Below are 23480 nucleotides of genomic sequence, written 5' to 3'. Positions count from 1 at the left end.
TTGGTGGGAGAACAACCACAGATCTGAAGCATCCATTTGGACGTGAAAGCAGGAAATGCTGCGGTGTAATTAATCACTCATTATGGCTGCATACGAGTCTGATGTGACAGGTCCAGGTCTCGGATGTTGCTGGTTCACTACAGTGGAACAAGGCCAATGCTAATGTTTTAAGTTCCATTTTTATCAGCCCGCCTATGAGCCATGAGCAAGGCCTAATAACTGTAAATAAACCATTGTATTAATGTGTAGTAGTTGTTGAATGCTCAGGAAAACAGTGCTGCAGTTGACGTCTTGTATACTTACAATAACGCTCAACTATGGAGCCATCAGGAAAGACTTCACACACAGAACATCTTCACCCACAGTCCTGCATCAGATGTTGTGGCCCCCACAGAGCCCTGAATTCAACATCAGTCAATCAGTCTGGGATTACATGAAGAGAGGAAAGTGCTTCAAGACGCTGAACAACCTGTCTGCAAAGTACCTGGAAAAACTGTAAGTGTACCATTGAGAACCATTGCAGTTTTAAAGACAAAGGGTGCTCACACTAAATATATTATGTAACCGTTACCCAAAACATCTGCACTGTGCTGTAGCTGTTGGTGCTTCTTACATGGCTGCATGAAACTTAAGGTGTCTCCACCACTTATAAAATTTGCTGGCACCAGGTTCCCATTGGGTCCTGCAACCATTATCCATTTCTGCAACAGTCCTTTGATTAAACACAACTTTATTTGGTAATGTATACTCCTCTTGAAGACAATATAAAGTGAAATAATAAAGAATTTATGTGTGTATTTTAACACAGGGTACCTCTACAACAAAGGGCCATATAATTACCTAATAAAGTAGGCCAAAACTTAATTGCCAAATCCACTGGAGGTTGACTTAGCTTCTGGGCTTCTTGAACAGTTGCCCACTTGATGATGTAACTTTGGTCTCTTCTGACTTATGTTCAATTACAGCTGATTGCTCTGGTTTATTTCTGTGTCACACACTTTACCTTTAATCCTGCAGTAACTGTTAACTTTTGTCCACAACCCCTTCGGGACTTCTCATCTGTTTTTTCAAAGGCCAATCATAACTTAACGGAAGTGGACTACTAATTGGGGGAATTGCCCTTTAATAGCATTCGTTACCTTTATAATGTGTTTATTTTTATGTAGTAGTTTTACTAATAATTACAACCTACAAAGTAAGTAAATGTGGAAAATAAAGGAGCAGTCTGGGCATCAGACGTCACTGTTAACAACCCCACAGGTTCTTAAAGTGTCGATAATTTGGCTTAAACATGTCAGACCAGTGGCTCCCATAATGCCTCTCTGTTCCACAGCTGAGCGATAACTGTTCCCCCCTGATGCTTACTTTACATGTCAAGTCACCCGGAATTACACAGCTGTGCTAAATGCTTCTGTTACTCCAAGAAAAAAACTGACATCCCTCATCATCCCTACTTGCTGCCTGCTTAAACTTTATTCTTTGAAAACTGTGACATCTGTGCGTGCAAATCATACTGAACACCGTGTTGCCCCTTGCTAACATTTGAAAATGCAGCGCAATTACTCTTTAAATGGTTAAATATTATGCTTCAATTCATATAGTTTCAAATTAAAAATGATTATAACGCATTACGAATTGTTTTATGATGAAGGAGGGGCCCGGATATGACAGATTATGTAGTGAACAGCTTGACGGAGCTGCTGTCAGAGTGTTCCTGGAAAGTGTGTGGATCTTTATTTAATTTGGGGCTTTCTGTCTGTATAGTATTTCTTTAAGGGGATTCAGTGGAGCAGACGTGTTGCTGTAGGAGATGCAGGCTGGGTCGGATTCTTAACTAGACGTTAAAAACGCTACGGTTTCTCCCGTCCGGGTAAGTTTTGATGAGCAGCTCAGCGCAGTCATTACCTACGCTCTGTCTTTGTTCCATCCAGCCGGGCCTTGCCCCGCTGCGCACCGTGCTCTTTAATGGAGAGAACGTGCTGCCAAACTCCATGAAAAGTAAGCCGCAATTTAGTAACGCCTTGCTTTGTCGTTAAATTTTCACCTCTAAGACACAGGAAAGTGTATTTCTTTTAGCTGTTGAACACTCTACAATTCGGAGGTCATGAAATAAAACCAATGAGAATTTTTTTTTTTTAACATTTTAAGACTGCGCTGGCCGTTGTTCTTGAAACAAAGTTGAAACCAGTCGGAGTAGGTAGTAAAGAACATTGCGTATCACTAAGCTACTTGAGTCGGCATTTTATCTGAGTTAAACGTTTTTTCAAGAAGTAGACGTCGCCGAAATAAAGAGTGATTGGTATCGAATAGTAGACGTTGTGAAGTCGTGTCCTACAGACTGTGACATTCCACCTTTACCGAAAACTCTTTTAAACTGTCAAAAAATCAACGCAGTTCGACGTAGGGGAGCGTTACCGGAGCTTAGCCAGGCCTAGCTAGCTAGCTTGCTAACGCTAGCTGTGGCTAAGCTAAGCTAAATATCGTTAGCAAACCTGACCTGTCAGCGTTGGAGGTAAAAAGTGAGCAGGTTGTCTGAAGAGACATTATCCTCAGAACATAACGATTTCATATTCCAAGTGTTTGGTAGTATTTGGATAGTTTGGAAATAAGCCAAATCGTAAATTTACAGTTTAACCCTTGCAATGTTCTCCAGCGTTAATGAAAATCAAGCACACCTCAGTTTCCTAGCTAATGTCAGCGGTACGACTTTAGCTGCAAGAGCTTGTTTGAAATGCTTACTTCTGTTTACAATAAAATGAACTTTTTATAAATGGGTGACCGACACAAAAAGTGATAGAATAGTCATAGGCAGTTCAGTGGTTATAAGTCAAACTGTGACCTCAAGTTTCTAAAAATAAAAGAGAATTAATCATAGGAAATCTGCTGAGCTGGACAGCGGTAGAAGGGCAGTGATATACTTTCAGAGATAGATTTTCTCTCCCTATATCCACAACTTAAACTAGCTTCTTTTCTCCTCTCCATCTGTGGCAGTTGTTATGGAGCAGCCACCTGGGAGCGTAGATGATTTACAGCCTCAAGACCTCTCCACCTCCAGCATCCCCACTGTGATCGACCTGACCAGGAGAGGGGGGGAATGTGTCCGCAACTCCCCAGCGCTCGATGCTGTGCGAGTTGCCAAGAGCCCTGGCTGGTACCCAGACTCTGGGACCAGCAACCCTGAACTACAGTTCTCAGAGACTGGCACCTCGGACATCACGCTCCAATCAGGGGATCAAATTCAACCAGACAATGCCTTCTCCCACACTACAGTCACCCTCTCCTATGTGAGCAGGTCTCACGTCTTCTCCACCCAAGACTCTCTATCTCAACATTTGCCTCTCTACAGCATGCCGCCTATCAGCAAGTTCTCCCTCCACCCTCCTTGTGACATAGATAAGGGGGTCGGGGAGACTGGCTATGCACTGAACCAGCATTATTTGGAGTTGGTTGATGGGCCAGTGGACCTTGCCACTCAGTCGTTGTCTCAGGCTCATGTGGGACCAGAGAACAATGTGGGAGGATCTCTAACGCAGGAGCCCCATGAGGTTAATGGTGGAGTCATTTCCAGTGATGGGGATTTAGAAAAGTCTCTACAAGACGAAGAGAGGTACAGCCTTACTCAGCCAAACAGCAGAGTTTTGGAGAATGGTCAAGGAGACAGCTGGTCAAGTTCAGGAGCATCACTGGAGACTCTCATCCCTGTCACAGGGGAGGATGAGGGGAGAGGGGGCTCTGACGTGGTCTTCATCATGTCAAAGAAACAGGACCCGGTGGTTGTCTCAGACAGCACAAGTGTTAGAGATCTGTCTTCTCTGAGTAGGGAGTATATCAGTCCTCTGGACGACCCCGTCTCCCCAACGGCTACCTCACTGGACGATGTGGAGGATGTGTTCATCCTGCCTCAAGCCTCCAGCTCGCCCAGTGGCGACAACTGTTATCTAGCTGAGGAGGCTGCGTGTGATGACTTGAGTACAGAGGAGACTATTCAGCCAAACTCTGGCATCAGTGATGGCATCACAAGGTTGGATTCAAGTGATGAAAATAAACAGCGAACCCATACACGAAAGGCTGTGTTGGAGCCTTTGATTGACTTGACAGATGATGTTTGTGTGTCAGATGATTCGGAAAACAAACCCAAAACTGTTGTTCCTCACATGAATGGGAATGCAAAGGCGATACAGAGAACTTTAAAAGAAAGGAAACTGCCATTGCGTTCCGGCAGAGGGACGCGGTTAGAGGCCATAGTAATGAACATAAATTCAAGCAGGTATAATGTGTCAGGGTGCATACGCACTCTTAAGAAAGCCAGTGCTTTCCAATCAGCAGCTAGTGAATCCACCTTAGCCAGTCCTAGGAGGACTAATGCTGTCTTATTAAATAAAAGGAGAGGCAAAATGAAGGTACCTTTGTCAGTGAAACAAACAAAACGAAAAGCAGTAGCTCCAGTGACAAGGGGTAAATCTAGGAACATTAATACTGACACTTGCAAAGACTCTACCTCTGATTCTGAAATCATTAATAATTCTAAGGCACACAGCAGAATACCTCCAAAAAGTCCACAGTGTGCTGTGCACAGGAGGTCAAAGAGAGAACCAGGGAATGTGTCTCCCCCTGTGCAGCCATTACAGAGCAGCCCCTTGAAGTCAAAGAGGAAAACCTCATCACAGTCAAGTCCTCAGTTAGCTGTGCACAAGAACTCAAAGAAAGAGCCAGAGGTGCTTTCTCTGCCTGACCCCTCAGTGGAAATTCATGTTGAAAGGTTTTCTCCACCAGCTTCAAAATCTCCAAAGAAAAGTCCAGGCAAAGCCAAAAGCAAAGTCCCTGGCAGCAAAACATCTCCCACTGCCAAAACAAAAGCAGCTCGCACTCCCAAACGCAGGCGAAGGAAACCTAAACAGGGCCAGTCTTCCTTCATGTTCTCCCCCAAGGAGCCCGAGATCAAGCTGAAGTACATAAATTACAAGGAGAAAAGAGATTTGAGGTTGGACGGTTTTTCTCCGTTCATCCGTGTGGAGCGTCAGCAGTCGTCGCCATCCCTGTGTACTGTAATCAACTACCCCGAGGAGGTAAAGACGCCACACAAGAAGGGCCAGCAGCAGCAGGCTCACACTGGCGGCTTTATTTCTGCAGTCGTACCCAGCACCTCCTGCCTGCAGCTGGGCCGGGTGTCAATGCACAGCCAGCACCAGCGCGCTCTGGTCTGCTCCCTGTGTGGGCAGTCAGCCAACGCCATGGACTTGGGGGACCTCCACGGCCCCTACTACCCTGAGGGCTACCAGCCGAGCACCAAAACACCAGCCAGCACCTCAGGCCTCCAAGAGGATGACGACTACAGTGATTCTGACTCTTCATCTTGCAGTAGGAGGAGCAGAGGGAGGAAGCGTGCCATTCGGCCCACGTCATGGGCCCTGAGGCTGGGCACCCAGCTGAAGCAGAAGGGCCTCCTGGAGAACCAACGGTGGACAGGCAACAGCACGGGCAGCCCTGCAGCTAAGCGGGCCCATTCAGACGCTGGTTCTGCAGATGTGGAGGACTGGTATAGCCCACCTGTGCTGCCTCTGGAGCCCTGTGAGTACTGGCTCCATGAAGACTGCGGCATCTGGTCTGCAGGCGTGTTCCTTGTGAAGGGCAAAGTCTACGGACTAGAGGAGGCCGTCAAGGTGGCCCAGCAGACGGTAAAACTGCACTTTACACTTGTAATATGGACATATCATTACACAAAATGACATGAAGATGTGACTGGTATGATGCAGCTGAAGTGAACTATATATCTTAATGCACTACAGTCTGTTTCTTCCCTCTAGGACACTGGTAGATTTTAGATGTGTTTTTAAAACAAAGCTGGAGGAAACATGAATAAGTAATAATTCAGTCAGTCAGTTTGAAAAAGACCAGGAATTCTTGGTGTAGGCAAACAACACTGAGACCCTGTCATTTGTTACCCCCACACTCAATCAGAGAACGATTTACTTTTATTTGCAACATTTCAACCAATGGAAAGTTTTCTGTAGGCTACGTACGGCTACCACTATAGACTATTTTACTATCAGTTTATCTGTCGACTATTTTAACAATTAGTTGGAGTAATCAAATTTTTCTCCAAGAAATGAAATAAACAATTTCATTTAGATTTATTTTCTTTGAATTTTGAAGTTTATTAGCAGCTTCATATTAAAAGATGTAGCAATCTCCTCCTAATCATGAACAGATAACACGTGGTGGTGGTTTTGCCTTTTCAAATGTTGCGCACCCCCCCCCCATACATTGTGCTCTGATACTGAGATCTGCCCACAAAACTCTACACAATGTACAAACCATGTGTTTGTTCTGTGATAGTTTGAACTACTCCCACATTGCCAAAGTTTTGAGTCTTTTCGAACAAGATTCTGTTGGATCTGCAATTTTCTATAACTTTAATGCTGAGTGCAGCTGATTAATGACTGAAACCAAAAACTGCTGACCCCATGAAGAAACAGTTACATAGTGATACCGACAAAAAACATTTGTTTAAATAAGTTAAAACATTTTGGGAAAAAAAATATGTAAAAAGATATTTGTTGCTTCAAATATTGCTGTTGAATTTTTCAATTCCGTTTTATTTCTATAGGGCAGAGTCACAACATATGTCATCTCAAAGTGCTTAGCATAGTAAGGTACAGACTTATGAGTTACAAACAGAAACAGATGTCATCGACTATACCGACTAATTGTGGCAGACTACAGCAAATGATTTTTTATAACGAAAACCAACAGTAACTTAACTATCTAATCACAGGAATATCAGATATCAAATATAAATCAAAGTTAATTTGCTACAAAAACCGTCATCGCTCCACAAACATCTCAAGTTTTCCAGTAAAGCAGAAGCTCAAGTGGAAACAATGACGAAACTGCAACCTTCCTCAGAGTAACGGATCTAGCGAATAGCAATGTTGTATTTCCTTAATGGTTTCTGTATTCATTTTCACTGTATGAGGTTTGTCTTTCAGTTACATCTTCATTTTGGGCCCTCTTCTTCCACATTGGTTTGGTGGCTCCTGGATTGGAAAATTAGTGCCACCAGCTGTTTATCGCAGTACAGCCTTATTTTCATTTCTGATGCCATTATTAACTCCTTATTTATAAAATCTGCAAAATCTGCACTCATCACTATTTCTATGTGAAAACAGTGTTTTCACATAGAAATGTTAACTCATTGTCCACTTAATAGTTTTTGTTTTCCACATCCACAACTACATCTCAGTCATCTGTTGATGATATAAGATGATGTCAGCAAGGTTGAGTAGTTCACATCATATAACCACCTGTTATCACGTAATTAAAGTAGCATTTCTAGCACTTATGTCAACCAACTAAGCATCCACCAGCCGAGGAACACCATGCATTGAAAAGCTTGCTAGTTAGTGCACCACAAGACTGTTTCTTATATACGGGTTTTTGTGCTCTCCTGTGAGGCAACAGTTACAGCCCTGTGGATGCATGGAGTCAAACACAAAGAAATTATGTGTAGAATAAAAAACAACAACAAAAAATATATAAATATTCACTTTTGAGTACTAGAATCTGTCCATATTGGCAAAAAAGTTTCTTTAGTCTCTGATCTCCAAGCAGTTATCTGCTCCTGTCAAATTTTTACAAAGTTTTCACTACAAGGAATGGAACAAACCGGATAGAAGTACAGGGAAATCAAAAATGTCTTCTGTGCAGTATAACAAAATAATGCCATACATCATATAGAAAAAGTTGACTTTCTTTGATTATTTATTGTGCAAAAATTGCAAAAACCTGGACTTAATACGTACAACATTTTTCCAAATACCAACAGATGCAGAAAATGGCGATGCTACATAATTGAATTAATTTCCCTATATATAAAAAATTCCAAGTATAAGTTTCTGAATATAAAAAAATTTAGTTTTGATACATTTTTTTGATTGAAGTCACACATGATTGGATTGAAAGCTGAAAATCCGACTATTGTTTGTCAATTTCAGGCTTTGACAAATGGTGTAATTTTTGTCATGCCTTTGAAACCCCCCCATAGGCTTTGAGTTTAGAGGGTTAAACAATCACTGTAAACCGACTTCTGTCTATTAATCTGTAATCAGATCGTTGTTTCAGCACGAAACCCACTCATGTCATGCAAAGCACCCGCACACTAACATCTCACCTTTCTTCATAGCAAATTGTTTGATCCAAAACATTCTGCAGTAAGATTACATTAGATAGCGCAAGCAATGATACATACTTAAGCTACTAGTGGCCACTAGCAGGGCTGCAGGAGGCTTAGCCATGTTCTCCTTAGTTTGGTTACAAGTACCACCATTCTGCTACCAGAGATGTAACTGGAGCTCAGTTCTGGTGTTTTACTGTCAAATGTGTTAAGGCAGATTTCATCTTCATAAGCTGTTAAGATGTTCAGATTCCTAAACCCTCATGAATTTAATGACCTTATAGGCCACTGAAGTGCCTGACTGCTGATAATTACAGCCTTTGTTTTTTATTTTCAAAGGTCTTTAAGGACCTTCCCTGGTGTGCTGTGTTGATAATGACTGGGTGGTTTTATGTTAAGACATCTAATCTAATTCATAACTACTTAAGGCAGTATTTTAATTAAAAGACTAAGAAGTAATCACCTTAATGCCATCTCTTTTCTCATGTTTTTACATGATAAGTAGGAATCGCAAGTGAATAAATGTGCTTTTTCTGTTCTTTTGACTTCATCTTCTGTGTTCTCAGATTTGTTCGGCGTGCCACAATCCAGGCGCTACACTGGGCTGCTTCTTCAAAGGCTGTCCCAACAAATACCACTACAGGTGTGCTCTGGAGTCAGGTGAGTGTGCTTCAAGTAAACAAAGTAGGATTCCTCAGTAATCCTCTTTCGTGTGTTTTTAGTGCAGATTTTTATCTTTATCCTTTAGTTATTTACTTAGAATAGTATGTAGGTGTTGCTTGTATTTGTCCAGGTTTTCAGATATGTTTCTGAGATTCAAGAGATTGCAAGAACTCTAGAAACCATTAATGCCTTTCTGTTATCTGCACAGCCAAATTTATATTCACTCTGATATGAAGAGAAGTACTTTTTCATTGCATAATAGAACCTATATTTTTTTCTGGCGGGCGTCTGATGTCTCAAATTAACTTTGTACGTATTACAGTCTAAAATTGAATTCATACACCTTCGACTGGTGCTCTGCAATTGTGTGTGAGTTCCTGTGTGTGTGTGCGCAGTGGTCTGGAAATAGCTCCTTTGAGAACTGCTGTTGGCGGTTATCACTTCCGCTAGGCCTAAACTTGCAAGTGTAGGCGGTTGAACCTTTGTGGTGAATCAGTGCGGCATCCTCACCTCCTCTTCTGTTCTTGTTCTAGCAGACTGTGTTCTCATTGAAGAAAATTTCTCCATGAAGTGTAAGAAGCACAAGGTGAGGAGCTATAAATGCACTTTAAACTGGCCCTGACTGGTAGAAGTGTTTTTTACTAAAATCTTGAGACTTGGCTGTGTCTCTGCTGTTGGAGAAGACTTGGCTCGTAGCTGTATAAAAGGTACGGTGAAGCTCTGAGAATTAAATATTAACCTTCTGCTTTCTAATCTGTTCTCAGAACAAGACATTCAAAGCTCCTCCAGGGAAACGACGGGAAGACAGGTGACAGTCAACAGAAACCTCATGAGGTTAGTAAATACCTGCTCTACTTTCACAGGATACTGCACGCTGCACAGTGGGCTTTAAATGCATTTAGATTCACATTGTGACACTCAGCCTGTCAGAAACTGTTATATAGTTACACACATGGAGAAAATTGTTGGTACCCCTCGGTTAATGAAATAAAAACCCACAATGGTCACAGAAATAATTTGAATCTGACAAAAGTAGTAATAATAAATAAAAAATCTATGAAAATTAACCAATGAAAATCAGACATTGCTTTTGAACTGTGGTTCAACAGAATTATTTGAAAAAATAAACTCATGAAACAGGCCTGGACAAAAATGATGGTACCCCTAGAAAAGACTGTAAATAATGTGACCATAGGGACATGTTCAATCAAGGTGTGTCCTCTAATTAGCATCACAGGTGTCTACAAACTTGTAATCAGTCAGTCAGCCTATTTATAGGGTTACAGTAGTCACTGTGCAGTTTGGTGACATGGTGTGTATCACACTAAACATGGACCAGAGGAAGCGAAGGAGAGAGTTGTCTCAGGAGATTAGAAAGAAAATGATAGACAAGCATGTTAAAGGTAAAGGCTATAAGACCATCTCCAAGCAGCTTGATGTTCCTGTGACTACAGTTGCACATATTATTCAGAAATTTAAGATCCATGGGACTGTAGCCAACCTCTCTGGATGTGGCTGCAGGAGGAAAATTGATGACAAATGGAAGAGACGGATAATACGAATAGTAAGAAAAGAGCCCAAAACAACCTCTAAAGACATTAAAGGTGAACTCCAAGGTCAAGGTACATCAGTGTCAGATCGCACCATCCGTCATTGTTTGAGCCAAAGTGGACTTGATGGGAGACGACCAATGAGGACACCATTGTTTAAAACAAATCACAAAAAAGCCAGACTGAAATTTGCCAAACTGCATGTTGACAAGCCACAAAGCTTCTGGGAGAATGTCCTATGGACAGACGAGACAAAACTGGAACTTTTTGGCAAGACACATCAGCTCTATGTTCACAGACGCAAAAATGAAGCATATCAAGAAAACACTGTCCTACTGTGAAACATGGAGGAGGCTCTGTTATGTTCTGGGGCTGCTTTGCTGCATCTGGCACAGGGTGTCTTGAATCTGTGCAGGGTACAATGAAATCTCATGACTATCAAGGTATTCTGGAGAAAAATGTGCTGCCCAGTGTCAGAAAGCTTGGTCTCAGTCGCAGGTCGTGGGTCTTGCAACAGGATAATGACCCAAAACATACAGCCAAAAAATGGCTAAGAGGAAAACATTGGACTGTTCTGAAGTGGCCTTCTATGAACCCTGATCTAAATCCTATTGAACATCTGTGGAAGGAGCTGAAACATGCCGTCTGGAGAAGACACCCTTCAAACCTGAGACAACTGGAGCAGTCTGCTCATGAGGAGTGGACCAGAATACCTGCTGAGAGGTGCAGAAGTCTCATTGACAGTTACAGAAATCCTTTGATTGCAGTGATTGCCCCAAAAGGTTGTGCAACAAAATATTAAGTTAAGGGTACCATCATTTTTGTTCAGGCCTGTTTCATGAGTTTATTTTTTAAAATAATTCTATTAAACCACGGTTCAAAAGCAATGTCTGATTTTCACTCGTTAATTTTCATAGAATTTTTATTTATTATTACCTTTGTCAGATTCAAATTATTTCTGTGACCATTGTGGGTTTTTCTTTCATTAACCGAGGGGTACCAACAATTTTGTCCACGTGTATATATAGTGCTCTGGAATTTAGTCTGAGGAAATGCCTCAAGTAACATATCTACTCTTTGACTTAAATACAACAAATTAATAACAAAATCTGTAAAAAATTGGGAGAATTTTTAAGATGTGTCTTTGGGTTTTATACCATTTATCCACCGATAGCTGCACTGAAGACCTTACCTTAGGTGTAAGAACTTTCAGGCATAATTTGCTTTTTCTCACCAATAATTATTAAATAAGACAAGCACTCAGAGAGCACAGTACTCTGACAAGGCTGTTCAGTCCCCCATACAGCATTGTCAGAAATGCAGTATTTTTTAAAGAAATGTAGCTTTTGTTTATTAGTTACTGACGATCATAAATCATGGCAGCATTGAATGTGGCCATTCACAAACAAAATAACCTTGCGCTGAGCACAGGTGTGTGTGATGCATGTGTATGTTATGTACGGGTACTGAATCGTGTGACCTATATATGTAGCTGGCGGCAGGAATTGACAGGACTCAGAAACACCCCCACGATTTAATCAATTGTTCCTTGTATCACTTCTGACGGTCCGCAGTGGTGGATTTGTAGTAGGATCGTAATCAAGTGACTGTCAGCAGGCAGCTGACTTAGTGTTCACTTGTTGTCATAGTTACAGTGACGCTTTGCCACTATCTCGCAATGATACAGAAATCTTTAACAAATCTGTGGATCCAGACCATAAGCCACATTGCCGCCAAAATGTCATCAATTGGTCCTTGTGTCATTTTTGACCTTCCCTGAAAATTTCATCCAAATCCGTTAGCTCATTTTTTAGTAATGTTGCTAACTGACAAACAGACAGACAAACATACACTGATCATCACAAAACTTCGCTGTGTTCCTTGGAGGATTAATAACCTAAGTAGAGTGACGATGAATTGAGAGGTGGAATAAAACTTTGCAGGTGAAGATTCTGTTGACGTTCAGTATTTAAGTCTTTTACCATTTCAAAAATAATGTCCACAGCTGTTTATATTGTGTGTTTTTTGTAATTATTAATTAATCAAAGTGAAAAATGTATTTGTTTGTATATCAGAAAGACTCATAAGCTTACTTTATTAAAACAGTGAGCCCTTTCCTACTCTCTGGGCCTGTGCATAACCAACAAAAGAAAAGCACCACTTTATTCTGCAGAGTAGCTAACATACAATCAGGGCTTTGGATCTGTGTTAACGTTGGTACCAGAATTTGATTAGATTTTAGTCTAGAAGATGTTTAGTCCTTTGACTTTTGGTGGTTTAGTCGAGTTTTCATCATTGTCCTATTAGTCTGGTATTTTCCTTTTTTTCCATTTTTATATCCTCTAAGTATTTTGAGGCCATTGTCTACTTTAAATGTGGTTGCCTTGGTTACCAGTATTACTTTTGACTATTTTAAGGTCAGTAGAGAAATAATGCTTGCCTGTTATCAGGAACACACATGGTGTTCATGTTCCTCTGCTGTAGTAGAACAGCAGACTGTCCTCAATAATTCATGTAGCATTGCCGCAGCTAGCTGCTCTCTCCACTGAAGAACAGTAGCTCATTCAGAAGATGATTTACTCACTTATTCACTAAAAATCTATTCACTGTCTGGGGTTCACATGGAGAACATTAACATTGTGAAGAGGACCATTTAGATGCAATTTCATCATGTAATCATGGAAGTGACTCATTCCGTCTGACAGCAACATGAAAGACATCCGACAGAAAGTGACCTTACATCCACATCACCTAATGATGTTACATCAGCAGATCTTGTTATAAATGTTGGCTGCTGCTTCAATGTTCATCGTTTGTTAAGCTGTTTTGCTGCTGCTTCTCGATAATTAATGTAATTCTCAGTAGATAGTTTTCTCTTCTAAGAACCTAAAATATTAATCTGAACAATCCTGTTGGACGGGCTGTAGTGGTTAGCACTTTCGCCTTGCAGCGACAAGATCCCTGGTTCGCGTCCCGGCTTTCCCGGGATCTTTCTGCATGGAGTTTGCATGTTCTCCCTGTGCATGCGTGAGTTTTCTCCGGGTACTCCGGCTTCCTCCCACAGTCCAAAAATATGCTGAGGTTAATTGATCATTCTAAATTGCCCGTAGGTGTGAATGTGAGAGTGATTGTTTGTCTTTGTATGTAGCCCTGCGACAGACTGGCAACCTGTCTAGGGTGTCCCCTGCCTTCGCCCGAGTCAGCTGGGATAGACTCCAGCCCCCCCGCGACCCTAGTGAGGATTAAGCGGTGTATAGATAATGGATGGATGGATGGATGGATGAACAATCCTGTTAGACATCGTAGAATTTTTATTCATTGATGTCATATTTTTTTTTATATACACTACCAGTCAAAGGTTTGGACACACCTTCTCATTTAATGTTTTTTCTTTATTTTCATGACTATTTTTGTTGTAGATTCTCACTGAAGGCATCAAAACTATGAATGAACACACATGGAATTATATAGTAAACAAAAAATTGCGAGATAAGTCAAAACATGTTTTAGATTTTAGATTCTTCAAAATAGCCACCTTTTGCTTTGATTACTGCTTTGAACATTCTTGGCATTGTCTCGATGAGCTTCATGAGGAAGTCACCTGAAATGGTTTTCCAACAGTCTTGAAGGAGTTCCCAGAGATGCTGAGCACTTGTTGGCCCTTTTGCCTTCACTCTGTGGTCCATCTCATCCCAAACCATCTGGATTGGGTTTAGGCCAGGTGACTGTAGAGGCCAGGTCATCTGACGCAGCACTCCATCACTCTTCTTCTTGGTCAAATAGCCCTTACATGGCCTGGAGGTGTGTTTGGAGTCATTGTCTTGTTGAACAAGACAATGTTGTCTTGTTATCAGTGAATTCTTGATCGCTGTACATAAAATGAACATGGATTTGGCTCTATTAGTAAAGCCAGGCTGTTCTGGTGTGGAAATGGGCACCATGATGTTCCTGATACAACATGCCAACGTTTCAGTAATGTCCTTCCACCTGTTCCTTGTTTTCTTATACAGGGTGACACTGCAAAGTGAGGCAGCAAATATTGACTGCTTTTTAGTTGTGACTTTGGTATTTGGATGAGTATCTGAATCTCAAAGAGGTCCATTGCTCCCAGTCCCCTGGTGCTTTACCTCCATGTCTGGACCTGGTTTATTATGTTGCCTCTTTTAGTTTTGACAAACCTCACGCAGCAGGATGGTCTGTTCTACATTAGACTTTACAAAACTGAACCATTACTGAATCTCTGAAGTAATGTGACAGAACTTTGTTCTGTTTTGTTTCATCATCATGAGCTGCTGCCATTATCCAAGTGTGACTGGCAAAGCACACACATACTGGCCTCTCCAAGGAAAATCGAGACAGCTTATGTTGCTGCTGCGACTACAGAGAACTATTTCTCACTGTTAGTGTTGGTGTTTATTGAGAGAGAGCAAAGGAAACTCAATTCAGGCATTTTCATAATGTGCACACTGCATGCACAAGAGGCCCAAAGTGGACTTTTTGGTTCTATGTGACTTAGATGTCTTGTTCTTATAATAATGTGAGTAAGACAAATCACAGGAATCTGATCTGTGCAGTTCTAATTTGTGCTATGTTTCTAAATCATAATATCATAATTTTTTATTAAAGATTTCATCTGTCGGAAATGATACAACGACCCAGTAGCCTTCGCGGAGTACTGCACTCTCTTGAGTGCTTTTCTTATTTGGCAATGCTACCTCTGTCTGAACAGTTATGTTGGATTTCATGCAACTTTTACATCAGTGCTGATCGTCAGCCGTTACAATAGTGCACAGGCACTGAGGAGAAACTTTTGTACGAGCAAAACTTGAGGGGGTTGTATCATAATCATTCTGTCTTTGACAGTATAAAGAAAGAAAACTTGTCTCTGTCTTTCTCCCTATTTTATTTTTCAGTTTCCACTGCAGAACAGCTTATAAATGAAACTCAAAATCTGACTTGATGTTTTACTTTACATCTGTGACATCTTGTTGTATTGCACATGTGGTCAGTTCAGGACTGTGACCAGTTCACACTGGAATCTGATACTGGCAAAATAAAAAATGTGACCAATTAAACAAGAAAAACAGATCTGAGCAATAAATCTGAAGGGAGCACTGAAGTTTGCAATGAGAATCTAACTGGATGTATTGCTTTAGTCTAGTTTGGACTGTTGGCCACGCAATAAAAAATATCTAAAGATGTTAGCATGTGTTGTAGGATGCTGAAGACACTTGTTTTGCAGTTTTCAGAAGTTTTATTCATGAAACAATTGACTGATGAGCTGAAAAATAATTAGCAGATTAATCATTAATGAGTATATCTGATAGTTGCAGCCTTGAATTGCAATTTTATGAGCAAGCATGAGGAAATGTAGCTAGCAGCTAGTTAATAATTCACATTCAAAAATGAAATTAAAGAAGGTTGTCTGCCAAATGCTGACAGTAGCAGCATTTACTACTGCAAAAGGTATGGTGTGAGCCTGTCTTTCAACCAATCAAGCTTGCTTTTTTTTCTACCTGAAAAACATCGACGTGTTCAAATTTTCACTTCAGTTTTTTTTTTTCCTTCATCTAGAACATTCACCTGCGGTGTCCTGCATTTGTTCTCCTTCCCCATTTCTGCTGGTAACCGTGGCGACAGTGGACCAGGGTTCTTCTGACTGACAGCTAGCACCCGCAAACCTTAACTTCACAGTCTGCTCTTCAACTGTACTGTTGACCGACACTGTGACTGGAGGAGCCTCCCTCAGTCCAGTCTGACGGTACTCCTCAGCCAACACCTGTGGACGGAAGAAAACTACTCTTAAAGTAACATGCTGAATTTGTCAATTGTGTAGTTATGTTTTTTCCTGAATTAAATATGATTAACAATCAAATATATTTAATTTTGTAAAGATTTTCTAAGTATTTGATTATATTTGGTTTATTTATTCCTGGACATTTAGCAGTTGTCAAAGAGGTTTGAATGTGTGTGTTGGGGTTTTTTTTGTTGTTTTTTTTTTTTTTTTAAGTTAATGGTAAAGCAGTTTGATGTTGGAATGTCAAGCCAGTCAAGGAGATGCTGGTTTTATAACCAGATGAGACAGAAAACGAAAGAGTTGAGGGGCTAAGACACTTCCCCAAACAGAACAAGGTACCTGATTGGTATCAACACAACAGGGTTCCATATTAAATGCAATACTTTCTTAGATCCTCGCGCATCACATTACGTTTTTGTTTCCAGTGCAGATGTCTAATTCACCCAAACGACCTCACCCTGAATGTGGGGCCCGGTTGATGATGTTGAGGGAGCCGGACAGTGTGTGTTTGAATGTATTTCACAGGGAGCACTTTGTGTCCTCTGCTCCGGCTGCAGTATTACCTTCTTCGGCCTCCAACCCTCGTTTACGTCAGGCTCTCTCATGTGGCTCTCTGAGGCTCACAAGTCGCCCTAGCAAGAACCATATCCAACCTTCAGAATGTGGGACTGTTTTTTCATTTTGCTGAAAGCACTTTGACCTCCTACTTCAGGCTGAGAGCACTTAAATATGTCCTTATTGTTTTCGCCCATGCAGCCGCTTTATCAGGTGATATCAATAGAATTTCAGTATAATTTTTAGTGTGCCCTGTTAGGAGGAGATTAGATTAAGAGAGCAAACAGTTTTCCCCTAAAAGTAATATGATTAAATGCAAATCATTGCTGTTTACCTGGATTTCTTTTCTGTTTGAGCTTCAGTCATTTCTTTCAGCTCTAAACTTTGCAATTCAGTATGAGGGCACATTAACAAACCCTCTTTTACCACTCAGCTGCAGAATCACTCACTCTTGACTCCACTAGTGTCACTGCAGACAGAAGATCTTCAGTATGCAGGTGTAACATTCAGTTTTGTGCTGACACTGAGAACCTTTGCTTTACATCAGTCTTAAGTTCAATAGGAATGATCGTGTTGGTGGTCCTAATCATTGACTGCGATTTTGTGTCTCAACTTGGGCCTAAAAGGTGTATTTGCACCTGAACCTTTCTGAAAAAGCCTTATCTGACATACAAGAGGTGTATACAATAATGTTTTCCCACTTCTTACTAGCTTGTGGTGCAATGACAAATCAGTGGATGTACTGTACACCACAACCCTTTGGACATCCTGATGACTAAAGGCAGCTTGCATGCACTTTTCTGCACCCGATTTTATTGTTCTAATCCCAGAGGCATGGCGGTCCAGTTCCTGATCCCTGCAAACCACACAGGTGCACACTGACCCTCTAAGACTTTGTATTGAGATTACTTCCTGGTGTGAATACCTGTTGAATCAGATGGAGTTCGGGGCTTTTGGCCTTTCAGCCTGCCTCTTTGTCTTGGAGAAGTCTCTGTGTTCAGTGTTGGTGTTAACGTATGTGTACTTTCAAAGAGTGCCATCAGGGGCAGCGCGGGTGCTTTGTGAGATCAGTGTGTGAGGCCCATTAAGCCTGGACTTGATGTCAACAGATCTCCACACACAGGTGGCTGAAGGCTTTGTCTGCTCAGTGTCTCACCAGCAGCAGAACATACACTCTCTCATCTCCTGACTCCGACAACATTGTGTCTCATCCATTTGTGCCATCTTTATGTTTTGTGTATTTTTTGTTTTGTTGCAGTGAAATAACAGGCTTGACATTTTTAATGAGCAGATGTGTCAAGCCTGGAATTTTCACAGCATTTTAGAACGTTTTTTTTCACTCACAAGCAGTTGTACCAAATACAGATTTTGGAATACCTTTTATTCTTGCAAACCTACAAAATGTTTGGATTTCGAAAACTGTTTTGTCCATGTGTTAATCTCAGGGTTGAATCTCAGATATTGTAATGATTTTGTTTTGTGATTTTTTTTCTTCTTCTTTCTGCTCTCGTGTTAACTCCACTATGACTGGAGCAGTGATCCATGTAGTAGGATGTGGTTATCTCCTCAGATGCAAAGCCTTTCTCTGTCCTGGTACACACTACTCGTCACATTCCAACGCTGCCTCTTCCATGTGTTTGTCTTTGCTGTTCTGTTCTTAGGTTAAACATGGGAGTAGGTATACCAACTCATTACCACACTTTTGTCATCGTCTTATTTTTGGCAACTTTTTGTACTGTCGTTTACCTCTTGGAACATCAGAGGTCATGTAATTGTCAAAATTAAATATTTTGTTTGTGGTTTTCTGTATGCGAATTTTATTCTTTGGTCACTTGCGGGAAAATGTTTTACATGATGATAACAAGAATATACAATATACACTACCAGTCAAAAGTTTGGACATAGCTTTTTGTTCATTGGTTTTTATTTAATTATTTTAGACATTGTAGGTTAGTACTAAAGACATCAAACCTATAAAAGAATACATATGGAATTATGTTGTAAACAAAGTGTTAATTCGTCAGTATTCTACAGTACAATGGAGAAAATAGTACAAATAAACAAAAAGCATTGAATGAGAAGGTGTGTCCAAACTTTTGACTGGTATATAACATGATAGAAATAAATAAAATGGATATATTAATGTAATAAAACAACTATATTAACAACTAAATGTTAATGCTAATATTTTTTAGATTTACAGTCTGTGTAATGTCATTGAATAGGTGTTTACTTGCATACAAACCCACAGAGAGGTAAGAAAAGCATGTGTGACAAATGGTATGACTAAGAACAGATCAAGTGATTCAGTGATCCAGCATGCACAACCCTGACAATGAAGCAGTTAAATGGTATTCAGTCATCACTACGAATACAGTGATGATTGTACTCCAGAAGTGGGGCTTTGTAACAATAGGAAAAGCTGTGATTTTCTTATTGTGATATTGTCAAACTGCTTTTGAGATTAACTGCAGAGGAGGGCAGGCAGTTATATTAAGAATTACTAAAACCCACATATCAGATGTTTTTGTGTTACTAAATACTTAAAGGATTAACCCCATCTAAAATCTTCAGTTACTGAATTCAAAAGCCTTCTCCTCTGTTTCTTTATCACCTCCAGGTCCTCTAACACTTTCACATGAAACTTTGGGGTTTTTCTTACCATCAAGACCTCATTGATGCATATACAGTAGTGGGAAAAAGTTTTCCCATGCTTTTGTGAAATACTGCATTCAGAATCATTCTTAGATCTTCAAGTGCAACTTCTTTTAGTACAGTCACAGCAAATATACTAGACAAATCCTAAAAAAAAGCCATTAAAAATTTAAAATTGATTGATTCCATAAAAATATATAAGAAATTTCTAGTATTGTGTCATTTTGGTACCAGTGATCCACTAATTAAGGTTTTGCTTTTTAACTACAGTTTTTCTCAGTTGCTTTGGTACATTTCTCAGATCAGAATTGATATTCTCAAAACTACTTGTCCAATCTTCACATCATTTTGTCACTTGTGCACATCAAAAAAGCAGTTTCTCATTTCTTTGAACAAGTTGCAAATGCTTTGGTACATCCATGCAAATAATTCTGTACAATTCTCTGCTGTTTCCTACATGATCAATTGCTGATGTCATGTTGATCACAATGTATTATCATGGGTCTCTGTTGAATAGTCTCACCCCCCACAACATTTAAGCATGAGTTCATCGCATTAGTCTTTACGTGCAAAATGGTTGAACAAGTTGTCATAATACATCAAGGATATTTCTATACAATTCTATACATATACACCGATTCAGGACAGATTTAGAAAAAAAGTAGTGGAAATTATGCTTTTTTTCTAAATCTGTCCTGAATTGGTAAATTGCTCCCAGGTGAATCTTGAATTTCTCTAACAAAGGGAAATGTGTGAAGGGTTAGGATTTTCTGAAATTGCTCAAAGACGCAGGAGAACATATTTGGGATGAGGATGAGCATTTGTGGCCCAACAGACAGGAACGTCAGAAGGTAGAAAGACTGCACTGTAATTCCTGCAGCATTGCATGTAAAGTTTTCCCAAAGGAGAGTGTCCTAATGTTCACATTTCTACTTTTGTTTTTTTCTTTGTGCTATGCAGCACTGTTTTCCTTTCTATATCGCAATGATGTGGTCTGTCAAGAAATTACAATACAAACAGTAAAAGCGTAAATGTGAATCTTGTCCAGTCTCTTGCAATCAATCTCCCACATGCAGTAAGGTGTAACTTACAATTTACAATAATTGTCATCAAAACTTTAGCCATGGTTTACATCAGAACATCCCTCCAGAGTACACTGTTACAATGACAACATGACTAAGCAATTTGACTGTCTTATCCATACACAATGACACAAGGACTTGTCATTCTGATGGCACTGACATGTTCATTGACACAGATACTTACTTTTGAGAGACGAACTAAGGATTTTGAGCAAGAGACTGGCTTTTGCAGTAATTGTCCATGGTGTTTTGCTATTTGTACGAATTGTTTTGGGAAATGCACTTACTGTTTTGCAAATGTCGGGGAGGATTCAAGAAATGTACCAAAGCGACTGAGAAAAACTGTAAAAGACACAATTCTTTAGCCGTGCAAGGGTACAGCTGCTGCCAGATAGCCAGGAAGTGCAGATGCGGTCCTTCAGCAGTTGGATACACTCTGCAGAAATACAGACAAACCAACAGCTTGGAAGACAAAACAAGATCTGGGTGTCCAAGGGTTTCTTCACCAAGAAATGACCACATCCTGATCCACATGTGCAGGGAAAACCGCTGAATAATATCTCAGGAGCTTCAGCAGCAGTGTCAAACCAAGGTAGTGTCCAGTGATCCACTCGCACTCTATGAGGCCGACTTTTAGATCATGGCTTAAGGTCTGACAAGGCTGTCAAGAAGTCCCTGATCAATGAGAGACAGAGGTTAGCCTGGTGTTGTTGGGCCCAAGCACACAAGAACTGGACAGCCAGGAATTGGAAGAAGATTCTGTTGTCAGATGAGTTCAGTTTCCAGCTTTATCTTCCTTCTGCTAATGTGAGGGTACACAGAAGGCCAGGCATAACATTATCTCCAGCATGTACAGTACCTTCTGTCAAGCATGGTGGAGGCAGTGTCATGGTTTGGGATGCATGAGTGCTGCTGGTGTTGCTCAGCTCACTGTCTGTGATGGCACATTGAACTCTGCCAAGTATTGTGCCATTCTTGAAACTCACATGCTCCTTTCTGCTTGTGCAGCTCCGTTGAGGTCAAAACTAGATGTTACAACAAGATAATGCTCCTTGCCACACATCCAGGGCCAGTAGAACTTGGTTGCAGGAGCACTGTATCCAGGTCTTAGAGTGGCCAGCTCAATCCCCAGACATGATCTCCATTGAAAATCTTTGGTGGATTATCAAATGATCCGTTTCAAAGCGAAAACCACAGAATTTCGAAGAATTAAAAGCAGTAATTCAAGAAGAATGGGACAAGATTACCCCTCAACAGCGTGAAAGGCTCATGGGGAACATGCCAGCCAGGATTAGAGCTCTACTGCATTCTGATATTCTATATTGTTACAACTGGAAAAATTAACGGGAAGAGAGGACAAGGCAGACAGAGAATGAAAATGATAGATGGACTTACATCATGGCTACACGTGGAACGGGCAACAGTCACAATTCAGAGAGCAAAAGATCAGAGGAGCTGGAGAGAAATGATCGCCTATGCTGAATGGCATGGCACTTGATTGATTGCATTCTAATGGCAGGACTACTAAATATTAATTTTATAATGTGATGGTTTATTTATTTTTTGTTCAATTCTGAACACATTCTACATTATTTGTTGACTTTGATGTCAATGATAATTTCTAGCAATGTTGAGAACTGACATATTGAAACTGTCAAGAATTTAGTTTTGTTAGTTTTTGTAAACAATAAACCAAAAAAATCTCATTTGCATTTGTTTGTGTCTGTCTAATGCAGCCACACCTTTTGAAACACAAAAAAGATTTTTTTTCACAAATACTTCATGATAATATTTTAGAGTGTGTAAAATTTTAACGGTGTCCGAAAACTTTTTCCACCACTGTATTTAGAGTGGTTTGTTATTTTAGGTGTTGTGCATAAAAGTGGAAGAGGGAGGAGGAGTGGGTGGGAGTTGAAAGAGGTTAAATCAATTGTTCAGCGTTTATCTACCAAGAACTAGGAATATGACCGAGTTATAAGATATGAAGGTATCCGGCCTCTCAGACTGATAAATATCACCACACACTTCTGTTCACACAATAAACCTTAATTGTTCAAACCCGAAATGAAAAACATGCAGTTTCTATAAACTGTTGTATTGTTTAGCCAACATCTACGCCCAACAGCTGTTAGATCGCATGGCAGCCACTGACTGTATGTCAAGGTGGACAAACCATTTGTTGTGTGATGTCACTTACTAATTACTAATTATGCATAACTTTAATCATTAATACAATTTAAACAATTGAGTTCCATAAAAATGACCTAAAACAGTTTACTAACTTCTGCATTTGCCTCCGTGTTATAGAGCCCAGTGCAGATGTGATGGCTCATAGACTTGAAAGTGTGATCCATCAGTTAGCCATTTCTGATTTATCCTGTAGAAGGTGGCAGACAGCTGGAGCCTACCTCAGCTGACATTGTTCATAAGGAGGGCTGCATCCTGGGCAGGTCATCAGTTCATTGTAGGACTGAGACAGACAACCAAGCATGCTCACACTCACAGCTAAAGCCAGTTCAAAATCAACACATAATCTACCATCCATAAGGCCGGAGCACCTGCAGAAAATAAGCTAAACAACAACAAAAACAGTCTTGTGAGGAACAGTTTTAAAGTCACAGCACTGCAGAGGTACATTGTAATTCATCAACTTTTTGTTACCATCTTAAAAACTTAAATACTTTGATGCTGACAAAAAAACAATTGTCCCACCTAAGCTAAGTCAGCGTTAGCTAGCTGGCTATCAGGCAGCATCTGTTGCCTTGGTAGGCTTAATAAATGTTACTGTATATGTACTGAATTCATTCAGAGCAACAGCTGGTTGGCTTAGGAACAGGTGTCTCTGTTGTAGTTCTGTTGCTACTTTTGCTAACAGGAGCTAGTCAGCTAATTGGTAGCAGGAGCTAGCTGCTAATTTTATGGCACTTCCAGGTTGTTTTCTCCAGACTAGATCCTTGCTTGTGTTGTATCTACTCTCAGATATATGTCGCTTTGAATAAAAGCAT

The 23480-nt window shown here is 40.5% G+C and overlaps 1 protein-coding gene across 3 annotated transcripts; it reads left to right on the top strand.

Moving 5' to 3' along the window:
• Positions 1-1681: 1681 nt before the first annotated feature.
• si:dkey-94l16.4 (retinoic acid-induced protein 1) lies at positions 1682-18547 on the top strand. Of its 3 annotated transcripts, none has more exons than XM_055004723.1 (6): positions 1682-1870; positions 2992-5675; positions 8740-8833; positions 9370-9422; positions 9601-9670; positions 15961-18547. In XM_055004723.1, exons 2-5 carry the CDS (start codon positions 2997-2999, stop codon positions 9646-9648), a joined length of 2874 nt encoding a protein of 957 aa, XP_054860698.1. In that variant the 5' UTR covers positions 1682-1870; positions 2992-2996; the 3' UTR covers positions 9649-9670; positions 15961-18547. The 3 variants fall into 3 exon arrangements, with proteins under 3 accessions (XP_054860698.1, XP_054860697.1, XP_023128609.2); XM_055004722.1 differs by having other exon boundaries at positions 1858-1998; positions 9373-9422; XM_023272841.3 differs by having other exon boundaries at positions 1858-1998.
• Positions 18548-23480: the final 4933 nt, after the last annotated feature.

The sequence above is a fragment of the Amphiprion ocellaris genome, chromosome 18, assembly GCF_022539595.1.
Source record: "Amphiprion ocellaris isolate individual 3 ecotype Okinawa chromosome 18, ASM2253959v1, whole genome shotgun sequence".
NCBI classification, from domain to species: Eukaryota; Metazoa; Chordata; class Actinopteri; family Pomacentridae; genus Amphiprion; species Amphiprion ocellaris.
The sequence above is the reverse complement of the archived record's forward strand: the minus strand, read 5'-3'. Positions and strand labels throughout refer to the sequence as shown.